Consider the following 20,487-nt stretch of genomic DNA (forward strand, 5'->3'; position numbering starts at 1 on the left):
ATTTCAGGTATAGTTAAATCTAGGCGTCCAAAGGATGCCACCAGGATTCAGGGTTTTTGTTTGTTTTGCTTGTTCTTTGTTTTGTTTTGCCATTTCTCAACAACATATTCTACTGGGTGGGCTTCATTCTCAACAGGTTCTCCCCATCCTCATGACAAGATGGACACCAGTACCTCCAGGCTCACATCCTATAGACGGAGAAGCCAGATAGAAAAAGATTCCTCTTTCCCCCTAGTTCCAACACCCACCTCGTCGTGTAGTCATCTTGAAACCACCACGTGTGTCTGATTGCTCAAGCCTGGGCCACGTGCCCATTCCAGGGCTGGAGAGGTGGGGCAGCTCTGTCTGATGGACAGAGTGGGGAGGGAGTGATTTCCCAAGAGAAAACTAAGATGCTCTTACAACGGGCTTCCCCGGTGGCACAGTGGTTGAGAATCCGCCTGCCAATGCAGGGGACGTGGGTTCAATCCCTAGTCCGGGAAGATCCCACATGCCGCGGAGCAACTAAGCTCGTGTGCCACAACTACTGAGCCTGCGCTCTAGAGCCCGTGAGCCACAACTACTGAGCCCGTGTGCCACAACTACTGAGCCCGCGTGCCGCAACTACTAAAGCCTGCGTGCCTAGAGCCCATGCTCCACAATGAGAGAAGCCACTGCAATGAGAAGCCCGCACACCACAACGAAGAGTAGCCCCCACTCACCGCAACTAGAGAAAAGCCCGCGTGCAGCAATGAAGACCCAACACAGCCAAAAATAAATAAATAATTTTTTTAAAAAAATTTTTAAAAAAAGATGCTCTTACAAGAAGAAAGGGAGAACACACTTACGGGGAAAACAAGCCTTTCTTTGTAAACGCTTATCTCTGGACAAGGGAACTTCTGAGCATTTACCACCTACCTGCTACCTTACGAGGAACTTTTAACACGTCACCTTATGCAATGTTACCAGCAAGCCTCCAAGACCGATATTAATGGTTCCATTTCTACTGGAGAAGAAAACAGGCTCAGAAAGCGGGGTAGGTAATTAAGCCCAAATCACAGAGCTGGTCAATGGCAGAGCTGGGACGTGGGTGGAGATGGCTGGAGCCCTTGCAGCTGAAGATGACCAATAACCTATCAGTCCCTTTCGTCTTAGAACTGGGTGAGGTTTCCAAATGCAGGGTCAGATCACCCCCACCTTCCTGGTGTACCCTGGTCAACAGTGGTATTGGGGGAACTCTGGGTTGCAAAGTCAGTCAAGGAGTTTCCATTACAAAGGCTGAGGTACAGTGGGGAAGTTTGGTCTGGATTTGGTCGTGCTCTGTTGCCCAAAAGGGAAGTGTACAAGTATATAAACAGTAGAGGAATCTGGAGGATTTAGCAGATGCTTTTGGTGCCCTGTGAGCCATCCCCCCACCCCCTGTCCCCAGTGTCAGCGGTAGCTATGATGGAAGGCTCCCACACCTGCCAACAGCAATCCAGCTCACCTCTCCACTTCTCTGCCCTGGGGGGCTTTCTCTAAAGCCTGAGGGTCCCTTCAACCCTTGTAGGTGCAGTCCTGAATTGCCCAAGAGTTAACGTCCCCGGGGAGGGGTATTGTTCACCCAGCAGGGGACAGGAGTTGGTGGGCAATGACCCAACCTCTCACACTTTGGAGGACAAATCTGAAGCACCTTAAGAAGAAGTGTTTTGCACACACAGCAGGTGCTATCGAAATATTCGTTAGCCGCAACTATTACATGTTATCTTTTGCAGTAAGAGATGTAATCAAGTCAGCGGGAGCTTGGTTAACTCACCATCCCTGTGTCTGTTCACGACAGGTGGTGTCCTGCTGACAGGATCTGGAAAGCAGGATGGAGCTAGCATATACCTCTGTTTGTTCCCAGAACTGTAATTCTGTAATGTGTATAGATTACGATCTCCCCTCCTCTAGATGTTCGATCTCCTCTGGCCCTTGGAGCTTCTGACACCGCCAGTATGACTTCCCAGCCCAAGATTCTGGACTTGCAAACCCTTCCTTCCGCTAGTGGAAGAGAGTGGAGTGGAGGATAAAGCAAAGTAGTCCCAGACCTGGAGGACACGCTGGGAGTCAGGAGGGAGTTATCACCACCAGACCAGGGTCCAGACCTCAGGAGCAGGGAAAGGTCCAGGCAGGGTACCTGGGCTTCCAGAGGAGGATGGGAGGCCATTTCTGCCACGCTGAGCTAACTCAATCGCTGGCCATGCTTGTATCTGACTCAATGGCTTTCAACCTGCCTCAAACTCCAATTTACAAATGTCCAAGAGCAGCTCTGTAGTTTGAGCAAAGCATCCAAGTGTTTCTGCCATGCTTCCTCCTGAAACATCCCTTGACCAGATGGCCACAGCGTACACTCAGATGCACGGTCAAGGTTGGAACCATGCCCCCAATCTGGGCAGAAATCTAACCCAATCTTTTCCCATGCTGTGTTCTCCCAGCCTTCCCTACCAGGTCCCTGTAGACGGGGAAGCAACCTCAGGGAAAGCGTTACCAAGGAACTTCAGGCATCCTTGTTGAAGATGTGGGATGGCAGATATAACTACCAGCGTCTACGTGTAATTGCCTCTTTCTATTCCAAATTCCTAGCCTAGGGCAAATGCTCCAATCTGTGGTGTATTACAGAGAAAGCTGCTAACAGTTGGGACCTGCTCATGATATCCAAGGGTATTGGAAAGGGAGAAGCCCGGGGGTGCACATCTGAGTCACAACCCAATGCCTTAGGGGACAAAGAAAGTGAGGCTGGGCTTAGGAAGAGCATGGGAGTGAAACATGACAAATGAGTGTCAACAGAGGAAAAAGAACCAGATACAGCAGGAGGACTCCTAGACTCCCATCCCCCAAGAGGGCACGGACAGCTACGTCTTCCCCAGCATCAGTTAAGACTTGAAGAAAACACGGACTTCTTTTGAAATGCAAGCATGTGGGTCTACTGATACACACATTGCCCTCTGGGGTCAGGTGGCAGGTCCCCCTGCTTTCTCCTTCTCTCATCTAGGTTCCTTCTATCTTGGAACTGTTGCTCAAAATTACGTAGCCTTTTTCATGGGGAATAAAAAAGAACCTCATTCTTCCTTAAGAAAAGAACAGTAGCAGAGACACCCCAATGAGTCATGCCGTGTATATGAGGAAAAACTTAATTTTTGGAGTCGGGTGTCTTAAACAAATGGTTCCTATCAGAAAGGAAGTATTTCTAGAAAATGGACTGTTGAACTACAGACTCACCAGTAACCTCACCTGTCAAGCCCCAGGACTGGGATCAGCCTTAGCAGCTTTTTGGCAAGAAGTGAGGGGATATTTGTTAGAAGAGCTACTGAAAAGTGTGCAGAGCTCTAGGCAACGGAGGACAGTCAACCTGAGACAGGCTGGGACCCGGGACCCTCTACTGCAGTGCTTGCACCTGGACAAACGTCTCCTCTAGCAACAGAATACAAAGAAACTATAAGAGACTAAAAATACCTGCACGCAGGCGCAGTTGGGGCAAATTATGAACAAGAAGATACAAAAAGGCCAAAACGCGACTGCCACTTCTGAGGGGCAGGGAGGAAAAGCAGGGTCACGCACATGATCCCGGCACACGGCACCACCAAGCGGGTGGGCAGACCACCTGAGCCACCGCTCTGGCCTGACCCACTGATCCGCCCCCAGCCTCCCCCATTTAAGGGAGCAGCCCACCCTCCTCGGAGAGTGAGCAAGGATACCTTTCACTTGCTTTCGCTCCCTCCTGCTGCTGCACGAGCCCCAATAAAGCCTTGCCTGAATTCCTCCTCTGGCCTCTCATCAACTTCTATTGATTAAGGAGTCCAAGGACCCTAGTCGGTAACAAAGTGATGGCCCGTTGAGACAGGCTCAGACTCTCTAGTCCTTGAAAGTACATGCCCTCCAGAGAGAGACCTGGGGAGACTTCTATTTCCTTAGAGAACAGCAAATCATTTTAATTAAAAGTACTTAAAATTTTCAGAGACAACTCAATCAATGGCTTTCTGATATCAACAGCAACGAGTTTAGATAACAAACAAGGATCTACTGTATATACCGGGAACTATACTCAGTATTTTGTAGTAACCTATGAGGGGAAAGAATCTAAAAAAGAATATACCTATCTATCTATCCATCCGTCTATCATCTATCTATCTGTATAACTGAATCACTGGGCTGTACACCTGAAACTAACATGACATTGTAAATCAACTACACTTCAATGTTAAAAAATGGTTAAATGGTAAAAAAAAAAAAAAAAAAAAGCAATGAGCTAAGTTTATGCAGCAGAAAGAAAACAAGATCATTTGTCTAACTTGAATAATTCAGACAGTCATTTGCATGTTTCACAGATGAGCTTTTATTAAAATTGTACATAGATCTCATAGTTAATTTTTTTTAAAAAAAGAACTTCCTTTTTTCCCAGTATCAAAATAGTTATCTTTTTTAAATACCTTGAAAAACTTTTAATACAATTATTTTGTTATATATTAAATACTCTCCTAAAATCTCAATCATTTCTCTCCCACCTCATTATCCTAGAATCCGCTTTAGTGTCACTATCACTTTTTTTTTTTTTTGGCATCCTTAATGCTTTATCCCAGAGAAGCATCAAGAGGAAAAGAAGATTTTCCTGTTAAGTCCGCTACTTCCCCCCAAAAAAATAGTTTAAATAGGAGAAACCAATAACGATATTTGATTTGATACTGAAGATTCTTATTAACGAGGCTTCCTCACAGAGTTATGCTCTATGTTTTGCCCACATCCAATCACTCCTTAGTAAAAGTACTCAGGCCCTGAAATTTAAACAAAACAGCAGTTCTTGCCTCGAAATGGTTATGCTGACCCGCTAAAGCCCTCTTGTGGTCTGGTGGCATAAAGGCAGCCAACAAGGTATTTTTGGAATTAGGTGTTGGAAATCTAGATGCGGAGACCAAAAAATTTTTATTTTCAGGGCTCACAAGACAACCGTCTTCCCCAAATCCCACTCTCAATACAGGCTGCCTACAGATGCAGCTCAGTGCAGTCACGAGGATGCCAGCTCCACGCGTCACTGGAACACACACCGTCAGAAGCTGGACTCGGGCAATGTTTTCTTCCGACCTAAGGAGAGCGTGTGGTACTTCACCTTTGGCAAGGTGCCGAAAGAAGTCTGCTCCCCAGGGACACTCCTCTGTGATGTGCCAAGGGCAGTGGCCCTCGGGAGCCTGCCGGCCTTGCGAGGGAGGCGCAGAGAGCTGGGCGCGGACCGGACGTCCCTCTCCAGGGGGCTGGCAGGGCCCCTGGCCAGGCTCTCTCGAATCCTGAGGGATGGAGGCGAACCCCGGGCCCGCTCATTCACAGCGGGGCTCTGCCTGCCACTCACCGCCTCTGCCCTGTCACTCTTCCTGCTCTCCCTCCTCCAAAACACAGACCTCAGAAAGGGGAGGGTTCCCTGTGGGAATCTGTCTGTCGCGGGGTCCCTTCTCTCCACATTAGCCCTCATCTTGCCAAAAGTATTTGGGCAACTGTCTGCACTGTTTCTAGATAACGTCGCAGCGCTGGGAGCCTTCTTGGGGGAGGGTGTTTGGCCACTGCTCCCTGCCAGGCCACTTCCCTTACAGCTTGTGGTCCTTTGGCCCTCCGGCCAGGCTCGTTTCCCGCCGTCCATTGAGGACATCACTGTGAGGGGCAGGTCACACTGTCTGGGCAGCCCGATATCCTGACTTGCGCTTTCCTTGAGGTTCCTTGCTGCGTTCAGGCCATCTGAGTTGCCAGGGACCGTGCAGCGGCCGGGGTGGCCCGAGGGGCAGGGCGCTTCGGCCAGCACTCTGTCGCCGGCTCGCCCACTATCTTCACCCTTAGCAGAGAGGGTGGCGTTTGACTTCTCATCCCCACCAGCCGTGCCCATCAGCAGCGGCACGATGGACTGGCTCGTGGACCGAGGTCTCCGTCTGGACTCCAAGTACTCTACCAGCTCGATGGATGCACCCAGGGGTTTCTCCCTGGAGCCAAAAGACCACCGGAGGGGCATGGTCTTGAAGGTCCCCTGCTTGGCTCGGGAAGGGGTGGGCACCTTCATGCTGATGCTGCGGCCTTGGACACCCCGTGCCAAAGGCCTGGACTCCAAGCCTCCTGAAAGAGACACCAAGAGCATCAGTGCCCTAGTATCCCTCCGGCCGCAGTTAAGAGTAGCTGCAAGGCCAGTCTGTCTAACAAGCACTGACCACGCACCTCTGATGGATCAGGCACTGTCCTGGGTGCTGGAGACACAGCAGTGAACAAGACATTATGGTTCCTGCCCTCGGGAGCATCACTGTTTGCACCCACTGTTCCATGGAATCCATTTATATATTTGAAGCCACAGGGCAAGCCAGTGCCAACGAAGGTAGCTGCATGCCAGGCAGTGCAGACTCCCGAGAATACTCAGTCTCTGAGGCAGCTAGCCTAAGATTTAACATCATTTTCATTCATCTTTATATATGGCCATGAAACAGAATGCTCAGCAAAAGTCCCTGCCTTTTCAGGTCAAATTAGGCGCTTGTACTTTTCCAGTGCACAAGTCTCAGATGTTCTACCCTGGGCTAAAAATAAGAAAAAGAAAAGAAGAGAAAAAGAAAAGTATTGTGTGTTTAATTCTCTCAGAGCTGCCAGCTATACCTCCATTGTGTGTTTTGCAACAACTGTATATAGTTAGAAAGATGTTTTTGATATATATTGCTAAGGGCGAAATAGAGTCTTGAAAAACACAGAGTAATCCAACTTGCAAAAATATATACACACGTATATGTGTAGATCTGTGTGTCTGTGCATGATGCGTGCATGTGAAAACATACAAAGAAGTACGGAGAAACAAATACTCCATACTTAAATAAATTAAATGAGACGGTGTAGAGGGAACCATGGGGGTGCTGTGTGTTTGATTTTCTTCTCAATTCTTTCCTCAATCTCAACATTTCTAAAGGGAACAGACATATACCCAGGTTGTGTATTTGACACAGTCAATCAGTTACCCAAAAAAATTCTATTTACAATAGCGTCGAAAAGAATAAAATACTTAGGCATTAACTTAACCAAGGAGGTGACTTGTACACTGAAAACTAGAAAACATTGCCAAAAGAAGTGAAAGATGACGTAAATAAATGGAAGCACATCCTGTGTTCGTGGATCGGAAGATTTAATATTGTTAAAATGCCAATATTACCCAAAGCGATCTATGGATTCGATGCAATCCCTATGAAAATCGCCGTGAGGTTTTGAACAGAAATAGAAAAACCCATCCTAAAATTCATATGGAATCTCAAGGGACCCCAAATAGTCAGTCACCAAAAAGACACATACTATATGATCCCACTCCATGAAGTATTCTGAGCAGCTAAAATCAGAGAGACAGAAAGTATAAAGGTGGCTGGGGAAGGAGGGAATAGGGAGTTGGTGTTTAACAGGTATAGAGTTTCAGATTTACAGATGAAAAGAGTTCCAGGGATGGTGGTGGTTATAGGCCACACGACAATGCGAATGTACTTCATACAACTGAACGGTACACTTAAAGATGGTTAAGATGGCAAACAAAGTCTGGTATGTGTTTCTGGTTGGTTTTTTTTTCTCCCCTGGCTTGTGGGATCTTAGTTCCCCGACCAGGGATTGAACCCGGGAACCTCGGCAATGAAAGAGCAGAGTGCTAACCACTGGACCGGCAGGGAATTCTCTGTTATGTGTATTTTAACACAATTAAAAAGAAAAACAAAAGTTAAAAAGTCATTGGCCATTGTACCATTAAGACACTTGATTTATGAGATGGCTGCCACCACTGAGAAAGAAATCTTCAGCTGAAGCCCACGTGGCACAAGGACAGTCAGCCTGGGTCAAGGGCACCAGCCTCTCCACTCTCATCCCGGAGCACAAGGCAGCTTCCAAAATGAGCCAGGACCACAGCCACCAAAGCCAACCTCTGAGCTGTATGGAGAGGGACCGGGGTCCTCGGAGGCACAGGCGGGGGGCTCAGGAGGTCAAAGGAGCAGGTACAAGGGGTCCCCGAGGCGCCGGCAGGGAAAGCGCACAGACGTCAGCCAGTAGAGGTGCCAAGAAGGCGAGGGCGTGGAAGGCCCATCAGCTCCACTAGGCATCTGATAGCATCTCTGAGGTTCCGCGGATCTTGCCTTTCAGGTTTTTCACAGATAATCTTCCGTATTTTTCTTTTTCTTTAAAGTATTTCTTCAGATTAGCCATCAACAGACACAATCTCACCCCAAATACTTTGTAATTCCAGTCCCAATTGACGTTGTTGCTCCATCATTAAATTCCCACACCTTGGAAGGAAAAGAGAAAAAAAAAAACAAACCGTTCTGGGGGCTGAGACACGTGGGAAGGTTTTGTTCCTGGTCCACAGCCCTGGGAAGGGCAGAAAAAGAGCAGCTTTGTGTTAGGAGTCACAAAGCGGTGACGTTCAGCCTTTCAGAACGGGAGGCCCAGCCCGCAGCCCGGGCAGGTGGCAGATGGCTTGGCCACGGCCTTAACCCGCTCTCTATCCTTCTCCCCGGGCACCCAGCACCGGGCGGCAGCTCATGTCACGGGAAACACAGGTGCCCAGCAGCGCCCAGCTCCTCTTGCTCAAGATGCAGTTTGAAAGCACCTTGGCCATCATGATTTTATTTCATCCTGTTTGTTGGATCTGAGAGGGAGCGAGCGCTCTGGCTGCGAGGGGCAATGAATGGGAAAGCACCCAAGCAGACGCAGCACTTACTGTCCACCCAGTACCTTGCTTCTGGGGGAGGGGGAGGGCGGGGGATGGTAAGCCCTTCCCCTGGGGAGCCAGACCTCCAGGGATGCTGGAGTTCAGAGACCCCTGAGCTATGCTTCCTTTCCCACCATGGAATCCGTGGCCTTGCTCACCCCGAGTCTGGCTTGAGAACCAGGAAGGGGGCCTAGAAGCTGAAGCCACATTGAGGACATGAATGGTTAAGTGCTTCCTGAGGTTGTATAAGCCCCAGGGCATACATAGGAGCTTCCCAGGTCCCCCAGAGCCCTGCTCACACAGATGGCTCCGGGGCAGCCTGGGGGCACAGACCCCACCACACAGGGGCCCTGGAGCCGGTGGACGCTGCGCTGGGAAATGACACATCCGCTCCTCTGTGACTTTTTCTCCTGGGCTAATGAAATTGGTCACCAACCCGGCCTCACTATGTGTGCTGTGAGCAGGGGGTGGGGGCTCTTCTCACCATCCTCAGCCCACCTGCAACAGGACAAGACTTTTCCTCGTCCCGTCAAGGGTGTCCCTGACTTATGCACTCAATAAATATTTAATGAGAGCCTACTGGGTGCCAAGGGCTGTTTGCAGTGCTGGGGATACAGCTGTGGATAAAGTACAATGTGCCTATTCCTTATTGGGCTTGACAAAAAAGCAAAAATACATCCCATGGGATATAGAGATAACAGCTAGGATGAAGAAGAAGACAGGGTAAGGGGGAAATAGAGGGTCCTCAGTGAGGAGAGACCTGAGAGAAGTGAGGAAGCTGCATGGAGATCTGGGGATAACAGGTTCCAGGCAGAGGGAGCAGCAAGTGCAAAGGTCCTGAGGCACAAGCAAGCTCGGCAGGTCAGGGAAGCAGCAAAGAGGCCTCCAGGGCTGTAACCAAGGGAGAAAAGGGCCCTAACTAGGGGCCTTCATCTTCTAAGCCCCAGCCTGTATTTGCAGACGCCTCTGTCTCTGGTTGCACAGTGCAACCTGGGGCAAGCTTGACCCCTAAACTTTCCTCACGTCCCCCAGAAAGTAAGGAGAAGCTGCACAGAACAGCTGAGCCTTGTCCACTTCTGTGACTGAGCTGGCAGGACAAGGCCGGCGAGGGAAAAGGTGGCGTCAGGAGCCAAGGCCACTGCCCCGTCCATCATTCCAAGAACCATGGCCACTCAGGAGAGGGTGGAAGGAAGCCCTGATAGGCAGAAACAGAAAAATAAAAACACACCTAAGGGGGTCTGGCAGTCAGAGAATAAGAAAAAACAGAACCAGGGGCTTCCCTGGTGGCGCAGTGGTTGACAATCTGCCTGCTAATGCAGCGGACACGGGTTCGAGCCCTGGTCTGGGAGGATCCCACATGCCGCAGAGCAACTAGGCCCGTGAGCCACAACTACTGAGCCTGCGCGTCTGGAGCCTGTGCTCCACCACAAGAGAGGCCGCGACAGCGAGAGGCCCACGCACTGCGATGAAGAGTGGCCCCCGCTCGCCGCAACTAGAGAAAGCCCTCGCACAGAAACGAAGACCCAACACAGCCCCAAAATAAATAAATAAATTTAAAAATAAATAAATACTCCTGTTCTCTGTTTAAAAAAAAAAAAAAGAATAAACAGAACAGGCCCTTTTGAGCCGTTAAAGAAAAAGTGACAAAATAAAACGGTCAGGGAGATTCAAGTGCAGAACAACAGGAGACTGAAGAATGTGACTTCCAGGTTTTAAAATTCAGTAAATGAACTGAAGGCAGGCAGGGTCACTGTTAAGACTCAAATTAGTGGCCTGAAGTGATCTTGAAATTTATGACATTTGGTAAATTTCACAAATTTTACAATTGTGAAAGCAATGTTTCATGCCATAGAGCAAAATGACAAAGCGATAGAAATCACAGGGAAAAGCCAGGAGACTTGGAGGACAGATCTAGGAGACCCAAGAGGCAAATAATAGGAATCTGAAAAGCAAGCAAGACAATAATTAAACAAAAACAGCATTTTCCTAAAGAAAAGTCTGCATCTGTAGAAGGAGAGGCCTCCACAAGTCCCAGGCAGGTTTGAGGAAAAAACACAGACCCAGGGATATTCTGGTAGAATTTCTGAACTCCAAGGTCAAAGACAGAATTTTAAAAGCTTCCAGCCAGAAAGAACAAGTGACTCTCATGTGAAAAAGAAGAACTTCTCACCTGCAACCCTGGGGCCTCGTAGACCGTGGGAAAACATCCACAGATGCCCGAAAGAAAAGGACTGCAACCCAAGAGCCCTTCACCAGTCAATCTGCCATTCACTCCCCGGGAAAAGAAAATATTTCTGGCTCTGCAGAGGAAGAGCATGTTATGCATACCTGAGAAGAATTCTGACCAAACACTAAAAATCAGCACTGAGACCTGAAGATAGAAGGTGATGAAAAGAAGACAGACAGCGGTGTCCAGTGCAATCGTGTACCATCCACCCTCACAGGGGACAGGTGGTCTTAGGATGTGTTACATGAAGTTAAGTTGGTGTGTTTGGGACAGGAAAGGGACAGCAAAAGTGATTCTGATTACAGTCTGGAACAGAGTAGGAAACCATCTCAGCACAACCTAAGAACTGGGGACTGACGAGGGGGTGCTGTTGAAACAGACCAGAGAGAGCCTGGGAAAGCATCTCAAAGCTCTTATTTGGGGGGAATGACACGGAAGCATTAAAAGGTCTCATCAGGGAAAAGAGAGAAGGCAGTGATGAAACAGAATGACTCACAGGAAATAGCAGGCTTCTCGTATCCATATGATAATCGGAAAATGCCTTTGATTTTAAATATAGGGAAGCATAAGGTAAGAATTAACAAGATGGGAAAGAATAGCACTTCCCACTGAACCAGGGGAAAATAGGGAACACACAGCAAATGATTAAATCAGTAAAAATAAGAAAAAAGAATCAGTGATAGAAATTTTTCTTTAATGAAATGAATGTATATACACTACTATATATCAAATAGATAACCAACAAGGCCCTACTGTATAGCACAGGGAGCTATATCAATATTCTGTAATAACCTATAAGGGAAAAGAATCCAAAGAAGAATATATATATATATATATATATATATATATATATATATATAGGACTTACCTGGTGGCGCAGCAGTTAAGAATCCGCCTGCCAATGTAGGGGACACAGGTTCGAGCCCTGGTCCAGGAAGATCCCATATGCCACGGAGCAGCTAAGCCCGTGCATCACAACTACTGAGCCTGGGCTCTACAGACCAAGAGCCACAACTACTGAGCCCATGTGCCACAACTACTGAAGCCCCCGTGCCTAGAGCTCATGCTCTGCAACAAGAGAAGCCCACGCACTGCGACGAAGAGCAGCCCCCGCTCGCCACAACTAGAGAAAACCCACCCGCAGCAACGAAGACCCAAAGCAACCAAAAATAAATAAATAAATTTATTTTTTAAAAAAAGAATATATATATATATATATATATATATATATATATATATAACTGAATCATTGTGCTGTGTAAACCTGAAACTAACACGATACCGTAAATCAACTTTACTTCGATAAAAAAAAAAATCTCTGAGAAAATGTACAAAAAAATATAAAATGACATGAAATCAAGTTTGGTAGTTGAAATCAAGTTTGGTAGTTGGTATGAATGGACTGAAGTTTCCCTTTGTAAGACACGCTTTGAATTTTTTACATTTAAAAAACAAAACAAAACACAGCAACATACTGTTTCTCAGAAACCACTTAAAATTAACTCAAAAAGAGAGGTTTATAAAGTAAAAGAGAAGGGCAAAATGACACCAGGCAAATGCAAGCAAGAAGAAAGAAAGAAGGGGTGGAATTATTCATCTCAAACAAAGTAGAATTTATGATTAAAAGCATTAAGCAGGGCTTCCCTGGTGGCGCAGTGGTTGAGAGTTCGACTGCCGATGCATGGGACACGGGTTCGTGCCCCGGTCCGGGAAGATCCCACGTGCCGTGGAGCGGCAGGGCCCGTGAGCCATGGCCGCTGAGCCTGCGCGCCTGGAGCCTGTGCTCCGCAACGGGAGAGACCACAACAGTGAGAGAGGCCCGCGTACCGCAAAAAAAAAAAAAAAAAAAAAAGATGCTCAACATCGCTAATTATCAGAAAAATGCAAATCAAAACTACAACGAGGTATCAACTCATGCTGGTCAGAATGGCCATCGTTAAAAAGTTAATAAATGCTGGAGAGGGTGTGGAGAAAACGGAACCCTCCTTCACTGTTCGTGGGAATGTAAATTGGTGCAGCCACTATGGAGAACAGTATGGAGGTTCCTTTAAAAACTAAAAACAGAACTACCATATCATCCAGCAATTCCACTCCTGGGCATATACCCTGAGTAAAAGCTAATTTGTAAAGATACATGCACCCTTATGTTCACAGCTGCCCTATTTACAATAGTCAAGACATGGAAACAACCTAAATGTCCATCGACAGATGAATGGATAAAGAAGATGTGGCACATATATACAATAGAATACCACTCAGTCATAAAAAAGAATGAAATAATGCCATTTGCAGAAACATGGATGAACCTAGAGATTATCATACTAAGTGAAGTAAGTCAGACAAAGACAGATATCATATGATATCACTTATATGTGAAATCTAAAATATGACACAAATGAACTTATTTATAAAACAGCAACAGACTCACAGACAGAGAATGCAAACTTATGGTTACCAAAGGGGAAAGGGGGTAGGGGAGGGATAAATCAGGAGTTTGGGATTAGCAGATACAAACTACTATATATAAAATAAACAACAAGGTCCTACTTTATAGCACAGGGAACTATATTCAGTATCTTATTCTATATTCAATAATGGAAAAGAATATAAAAAAGAACATACATATATATGTATATTTAAAACTGAATCACTTTGCTGTACACCAGAAACTAACACATTATAAATCAACTGTACATCAATTAAAAAACAAAAAGACATAGGGAAATTGAATGCAACAGTTAACCCACCTAATTTAATAAAGCTCACATTCCTCAGAAGACAATGTACATTATTTTGTGTATACACAGAACACTGACAAAATAACCATCACGCAGTTACCTGATCACAAAAAGGGAATCATTTTTGAAAACCACATTTTTGGATCACAATCCATAAAATTAGACATAAAGAATAAAAGGGTGACCAAAACCTCTTAAATACTTGACACCCAGATAACCTCTAGATCAAAGAGGAAATCAAAACTGAAACAACATACTATTTGGAAAGCACTGAAAAAGAAAAACAAAACCTTTGAGGCTCAATAAAGCCATAGAGGAAATTCACCATCAGGAGCACTGACACTGAAACGCTTTCGTCTCAGGGCTCCTCCTCTGCAAAGGACTTTAGCAATTTTTTCACATGATCATGTTTTTATAACAATTGCAAAAGTAAGGTATTTCTTTGTCCTTTTTCTTATAGAGCCTCTCCCAATACCCATCCCCAATTACTTAAGTTGCATACCCCACAAAACTTGGATCTGTTCGTTTCTGTTTTAAAATGCCTTCGTTATTATGAGGTCCCATAACCAGAGCTACCAGAAGGATGAAGTTGCCAAGCTATCAGTGTTTCTCTACAGGGGACTGCTGGCTTTGGGAAGGACAGGTCTGTACCACATGGTACCATCCCTGGGCATTGCAAGACATTTAGCATCCCTGCCCCCTGGGGACTAAATGCCAATCGTGCCCTCTACTCATTTTGACAGTTAAAAAAAAGTCTCCCACATACTCATGGGGAGAGGAGTTAGTACCAATCATTGTTGAAAGCCTATGTGCTGGATTTTGATCTTGCCCCAGGCTTAGTACTAACAGTAAAATAAAGCTGGATTTTCAACCATCTCAGAGCTTCTCAAACAGGTTTCAAATCTATCACCATCATATTCAGACTCCAAGAGGGAATGCTCCCTTTGGAAGGGAGGCTCTGGCAGTGTCCAAAAGGAATAGCCTTGAATTTGGAATTTTTTTTTAACATCTTTATTGGAGTATAATTGCTTTACAATGGTGTGCTAGCTTCTGCTTTATAACAAAGTGAATCAATTTTACATATACATATGTTCCCATATCTCCTCCCTCTTGCGTCTCCCTCCTGCCCTCCCTATCTCACCCCTCTAGGTGCTCACAAAGCACCGAGCTGATCTCCCTGTGCTATGCGGCTGCTTCCCACTAGCTATCTATTTTACGTTTGGTAGTGTATATATGTCCATGCCACTCTCTCACTTTGCCACAGCTTACCCTTCCCCCTCCCCATATCCTCAAGTCCATTCTCTAGTAGGTCTGTGTCTTTATTCCCGTCTTACCCCTAGGTTCTTCATGACATTTTTTTTTCTTAGATTCCATATATATATGTTAGCATACGGTATTTGTTTTTCTCTTTCTGACTTACTTCACTCTGTATGACAGACTCTAGGTCTATCCACCTCACTACAAATAACTCAATTTCGTTTCTTTTTATGGCTGGGTAATATTCCATTGTACATATGTGCCACATCTTCTTTATCCATTCATCTGATGATGGACACTTAGGTTGTTTCCATCTCCTGGCTATTGTAAATAGAGCTGCAATGAACATTTTGGTACATGACTCTTTTTGAATTATGGTTTTCTCAGGGTATATGCCCAGTAGTGGGATTGCTGGGTCATATGGTAGTTCTATTTGTAGTTTTTTAAGGAACCTCTATACTGTTCTCCATAGTGGCTGTATCAATTCACATTCCCACCAGCAGTGCAAGAGTGTTCCCTTTTCTCCACACCCTCTCCGGCATTTATTGTTTCTAGATTTTTTGCTGATGGCCATTCTGACCGGTGTGCGGTGATACCTCATCGTAGTTTTGATTTGCATTTCTCTAATGATTAGTGATGTTGAGCATCCTTTCATGTGTTTGTTGGCAGTCTGTATATCTTCTTTGGAGAAATGTCTCTTTAGGTCTTCTGCCCATTTTTGGATTGGGTTGTTTGTTTTTCTGTTATTGAGCTGCATGAGCTGCTTGTATATTTTGGAGATTAATCCTTTGTCAGTTGCTTCATTTGCAAATACTTTCTCCCATTCTGAGGGTTGTCGTTTGGTCTTGTTTATGGTTTCCTTTGCTGAGCAAAAGCTAAGAGCCACAGAGCCAGGACTCTGGCAGCCAGAGGGAGCGGGTCTATGTGCAGCCCGGTTACTTCCCAGGCGAGCCTGTGACTGGTTACGTAGTTACGTCCGGGGCTCAGCTTTCTCCTTGGTAAAAGGGCTATCATTTCACCTCTCCCAGAGTTCTGACTGAGTAGATGAGATAAGTAACATGCCTGCAAGGGTCTGGAGGACAGTTATTCTGCAATATTGCTTCTCCTCCCATCCCAGCCCTCTCTGTCTCTCTGGGGAGTTTTCTGGAGCTATGCCTGACGCCTGTCTGAGTACCCTGCTGAAAAGTTGGCCATCTTTTGAAGTTGCCTCCTTAAGGGGTGTGAAACACATTTCTTCTTGGGAGAACTGAGAAATGGCCCCAGGTCCTACGCCTCTGGACAGAACTAGGATGAATTTATGAGCTTGTCAGTGGTTCATGCTGATGGGGGACGGACAAGCTGGGGAAGGAATGCCTTTTTTTGTTCACCAGACACTACCCTAAATGTGCAGTCATAAAAATGTGAAGGGAAACGAAACGCCCAGACAGGGTGAGTCCGAATATAACGCATGAAATAGTACGCCAACACAGAGCGGATTCTGAGGAAATCAGACCGCTGTGATTTGCAGGGGGCAGTGGTGCAATCAGCCTTCTGTCTAATAGTGAGATATTGGGAGCCAAAATGCTGAACATGGAGGAATAATTCACCAAAATTTGATACATAAACCATAATAACCAGAGGGTTGGAGTCCATGACAATCTAAAACCACCTGCCGCTTTAAAATTCTATCATCAGGGGACTTCCCTGGTGGTGTAGTGGTTAAGAATCTGCCTGCCAATGCAGGGGACACGGGTTCAAGCCCTGGTCTGGGAAGATCTCACATGCCGTGGAGCAACTAAGCCCGGGCGCCACAACTACTGAGCCTGTGCTCTAGAGCCCGCATGCCACAACTACTGAAGCCCACGTGCCTAGAGCCCGTGCTCCGCAACAAGAGAAGCCACCGCAGTGAGAAGCCTGCACACCGCAACGAAAAGTAGCCCTCGCTCGCCGCAACTAGAGAAAGCCCGCCCGTAGCAATGAAGATCCAACGCAGCCAAAAATAAATAAATAAATTTATATTTTAAAAATTCTATCATATTTATTCCCTCTCAAATATGTAACAAGAGCCTGGGACACACCAGGAACTGTGTTAGCTACTCTGACAAAACAGGAACTTAAAGTGTAAAGAAATAAGTAGCTGACGAATAAACACACAAACACACCAACAATTTCACTCCCAGGTAAACAGCCAACAGAAATGCAGACGTACATACAACAGAAAGGCATGAACAAAAATGGTCATAGCCGTACTACTAGTAATAGCCCCAAAAGGAATCAACCCCGATATCCAACCACAGTGGAATAAATAAGCAAAATGTAATCTATTCCTACAATGTGGGAGGTTTTGATGAGGGAAGTGGAGCACCCCATCAGGGTGCAAAAGGACACCAGCAGACGTTTCCCAAAGACAGTCCGTCACGAGTCTTCACCACAAAATGTGTGTGGATTTTTGGAGAATCCACAAATAACTCAAGAATCCAGAAATCTCTAACGACTCAAAGTGCTTCCCCTGACGATCAAGCCAAACTTCTCCAGTCAGCCTCTGAGATCAAATCCAGCCCATCCGTGAACCCCTCGCACATAAGGTGGTTCTCCCCACCCTACCCATCATGATTTCTTTTCCAAATGCCTGCTTTTGCTTTTTTATTGACAATGGTCAACAGTCAATAGACAACAATCTCTCTTTCTCTCTCTCTCTCATATGTACAATTAAACTTGCGTGCAGAGAACCTGTAACAGAGAACAAACATGACTCCACGTTGGATCTATTTCTTTAGCTGTAACCCTTGTGCTCTGTTGCCTATCTCAGTCATGCTGGCTCTGCACCTTTTGTAAAAGAATGTTGCCTAGAGCCTGAAATATAGCCCATTTTCAAGGCGCTGACCTTTAAAGGTATAACAATTTCCCATTCGTGTAGAGATAAAAAGTTGCAGAACAGAAAATAACAATTCTCTTGTTGGAGGTTTATAGGAACATTGTGACCAGACCTACCTGGGCAGCTGCAAGAACAAAGGATTCCTGCCCTGAGAAGTGTGCAAGGACCAGCCACACGCCCTCCCCTTTGAGTATAAGGAAAGCTTAATTTCTACCTTGGGTAGATGGTTCTTTGCGGCATGAACCCACCATCTTCTCGGCCTGCTGGCTTAACAAATAAAGTCGCTATTCCTTGTGCCAACACTATGGTCTCTTGATTTATTGGCCTGTCATGCGGTGAGCTCTACAAACTTAGACTCGGTAACAAACTTCATGTGTCTGAGTTTTTTTGGGTTGGTTTGTGGTTTTTATTTTTTGCGGTACGCGGGCCTCTCACTGTCGTGGCCTCTCCCGTTGTGGAGCACAGGCTCTGGACGCGCAGGCTCAGCGGCCATGGCTCACGGGCCCAGCCGCTCCGTGGCATGTGGGATCCTCCCGGACCGGGGCACGAACCCACGTCCCCTGCATCGGCAGGCGGACTCTCAACCACTGTGCCACCAGGGAAGCCCTGTTTTTTTGTTTCTGATAAATGGAATAAAATGAAAAAAGCATTGATACATACCACAAATATACATCTCATCAATATAATGTTGAACAAAAGAAGTCAAAGAAAAAAGAATGTGTGGGCTTCCCTGGTGCCCCGGTCCGGGAAGATTCCACATGCCGCGGAGCGGCTGGGCCCGTGAGCCACGGCCGCTGAGCCTACGCGTCCGGGGCCTGTGCTCCGCGGCGGGAGGGGCCACGGTGGTAAGAGGCCCGAGTGCCAAAAAAAAAAAAAAAAAAAGAACGTGTGACTCCATTTATATAACGTTTCCAACGAGGCAAAACTAATCAATGTGTTAGAAGTCAGAACAGTACTTCCTGCTGGAAGGGAGGGAAACAGTAAAGGTTGAGAAGGATACGGGGTCGGGGTGCGGGGAGGTAGAGATGACCTAGAACTTTCTATCGCTTAATCTCAGTGATAGTTACATGGGTACGTTGTATGATAATTCATCAGATGTACACTTGTGAGCAGTACACTTTATATACGTGGTACTTCAATTAAAATTTTTTTATTTAAAAAGCCAAATCAGGAGCTAAGAGGAAACATGGAAACTAAACGTAATTAGAATGTGCTACCACCTTCTGATGGAAGGAACACGGAGGCTAAAGATGCACAGGCGGACGGACACACACACACGTGTTTTTCTGAAAACGTTTGTTTCTGTAGTTATTGCCTCTACCTCCTGCATGATCATCACATTTCCCCTCTAGCCGGGATCATCTGAATGCTAACATGCTCCGTTAGTTCTTATTTGGCAAAGAAAACCCCAAAGTGCCGTCAGCCCACATTCCTCTGCAGCTACTGCCTCTTTAATCACAGTCTTTGATGGAACCCATATCCACAGTCAATTCTTTAACCCAGTCTCTTTACCACCTGCTACTGACAGCTTCCATTCTTTCCAAACCGTGAGAGATGCTCTTGGCAAGTCACTGGTGACCTTCCAGCCCGGTGGTCACTTACCCATCTTCATGCTACTCAGCCTCTCAACAGTATGTGACACAGTTGGCATTTCCTCCTTGAAAGATTCCCCTTCTTTGCATCTGTGACCCATGTTTGCCCAGTTTTCTTCCTATTTCACAGGCCACTCCTCTGTGTTCTGTGCTGTCCTCTCTGCCTTTGCTCAACCTCTAGATGTAGGAGAGCTCCAGGGCTGGTCTTAGGTCTTTACTTGTTTCTGTCTGTATAATTTCCCTACGAGAGCTCAGCCAGCCCCATGGTTTTAAAGTCCATCCGTGTGGTGATGACCCTCAAATATTTTTCTCCACTCCTTAGTTATCGATTTGGATGTCTTACCGGAGTCTCAAAATGACCATGTCAAACATTTGACTTCCCTCTAAAATTGCTAGCCAACCAAGCCCTTCCCACCTGTACTACTACTGGTCACCTAGTTATGTAGACACCAAGCAAAGAGTCCTCCTTGGTTCCTCTCTCCCTCACACCCCAAACCAGCAAATCCTGTTAGCTCTGTCTTCAAATATACGCCGGATCGGACCACCTCGTACCCCACCCACTAATCCAAGCCACCACCCGCTCTCGCCTGGAAAACCACAGCCAGACCTCTCAGCTGGCCTTCTGGCTTCGTACCCCTCCTGTGATGCATTCACACAGCAGCTAAAGTAGGCTTTGTGAAAGTATCAGATTGATGACCTGCTGCTCAAATCTCCCAGTAGCTCCCACCCACCCCCGCAAACTTGGTACCATGTGCCAAAGGCACGCTCCCAACTACCTCCTGTCACTCTGGCCGCAGCTCTGGTCTCTCCTACACCCCCCTCCCCCCCGTCCCACGCTCACTCCCGCCTCACAGCCCTCACCCTGACAGTGCGGAGCACACGCCCAGACTTTACAGGACTCACTCGCACTCAGGCCTCTGCTCCAAACTCACCTCCTCAGAAAGGCCTTCCCCACCCGCCCTACCTAACGGGCCCTCTGCATCCCTTCTCCCCCACCCCTGGCCTAGATACCTTCTTCCCTTGATGGTTTACCTCCTCGCCCTTATCCCTGCTTTACACCCCGTCATGAAATTCATTCACTCGCTGATGCGCTGTCGGCCCCCTTTAGATGGTCAGTTCCAGGGAGCACAGAA

The 20,487-nt window shown here is 46.6% G+C and overlaps 1 protein-coding gene across 2 annotated transcripts in view; it reads right to left on the reverse strand.

Moving 5' to 3' along the window:
- Nucleotides 1-4,371: 4,371 nt before the first annotated feature.
- The window catches only part of USP43 (ubiquitin specific peptidase 43), a 61,617-nt gene continuing 45,501 nt past the window's right edge, over nucleotides 4,372-20,487 (reverse strand). For both annotated transcript variants that reach the window (XM_032616837.1, XM_032616836.1), the window contains exon 15: nucleotides 4,372-6,087. In XM_032616837.1, coding sequence (XP_032472728.1) covers nucleotides 5,042-6,087 — 1,046 coding nt within the window. In that variant the 3' untranslated portion in view covers nucleotides 4,372-5,041. The remainder of the gene's footprint in view (nucleotides 6,088-20,487) is intronic.

The sequence above is a fragment of the Phocoena sinus genome, chromosome 20 (assembly GCF_008692025.1).
Source record: "Phocoena sinus isolate mPhoSin1 chromosome 20, mPhoSin1.pri, whole genome shotgun sequence".
Lineage (NCBI taxonomy): Eukaryota > Metazoa > Chordata > Mammalia > Artiodactyla > Phocoenidae > Phocoena > Phocoena sinus.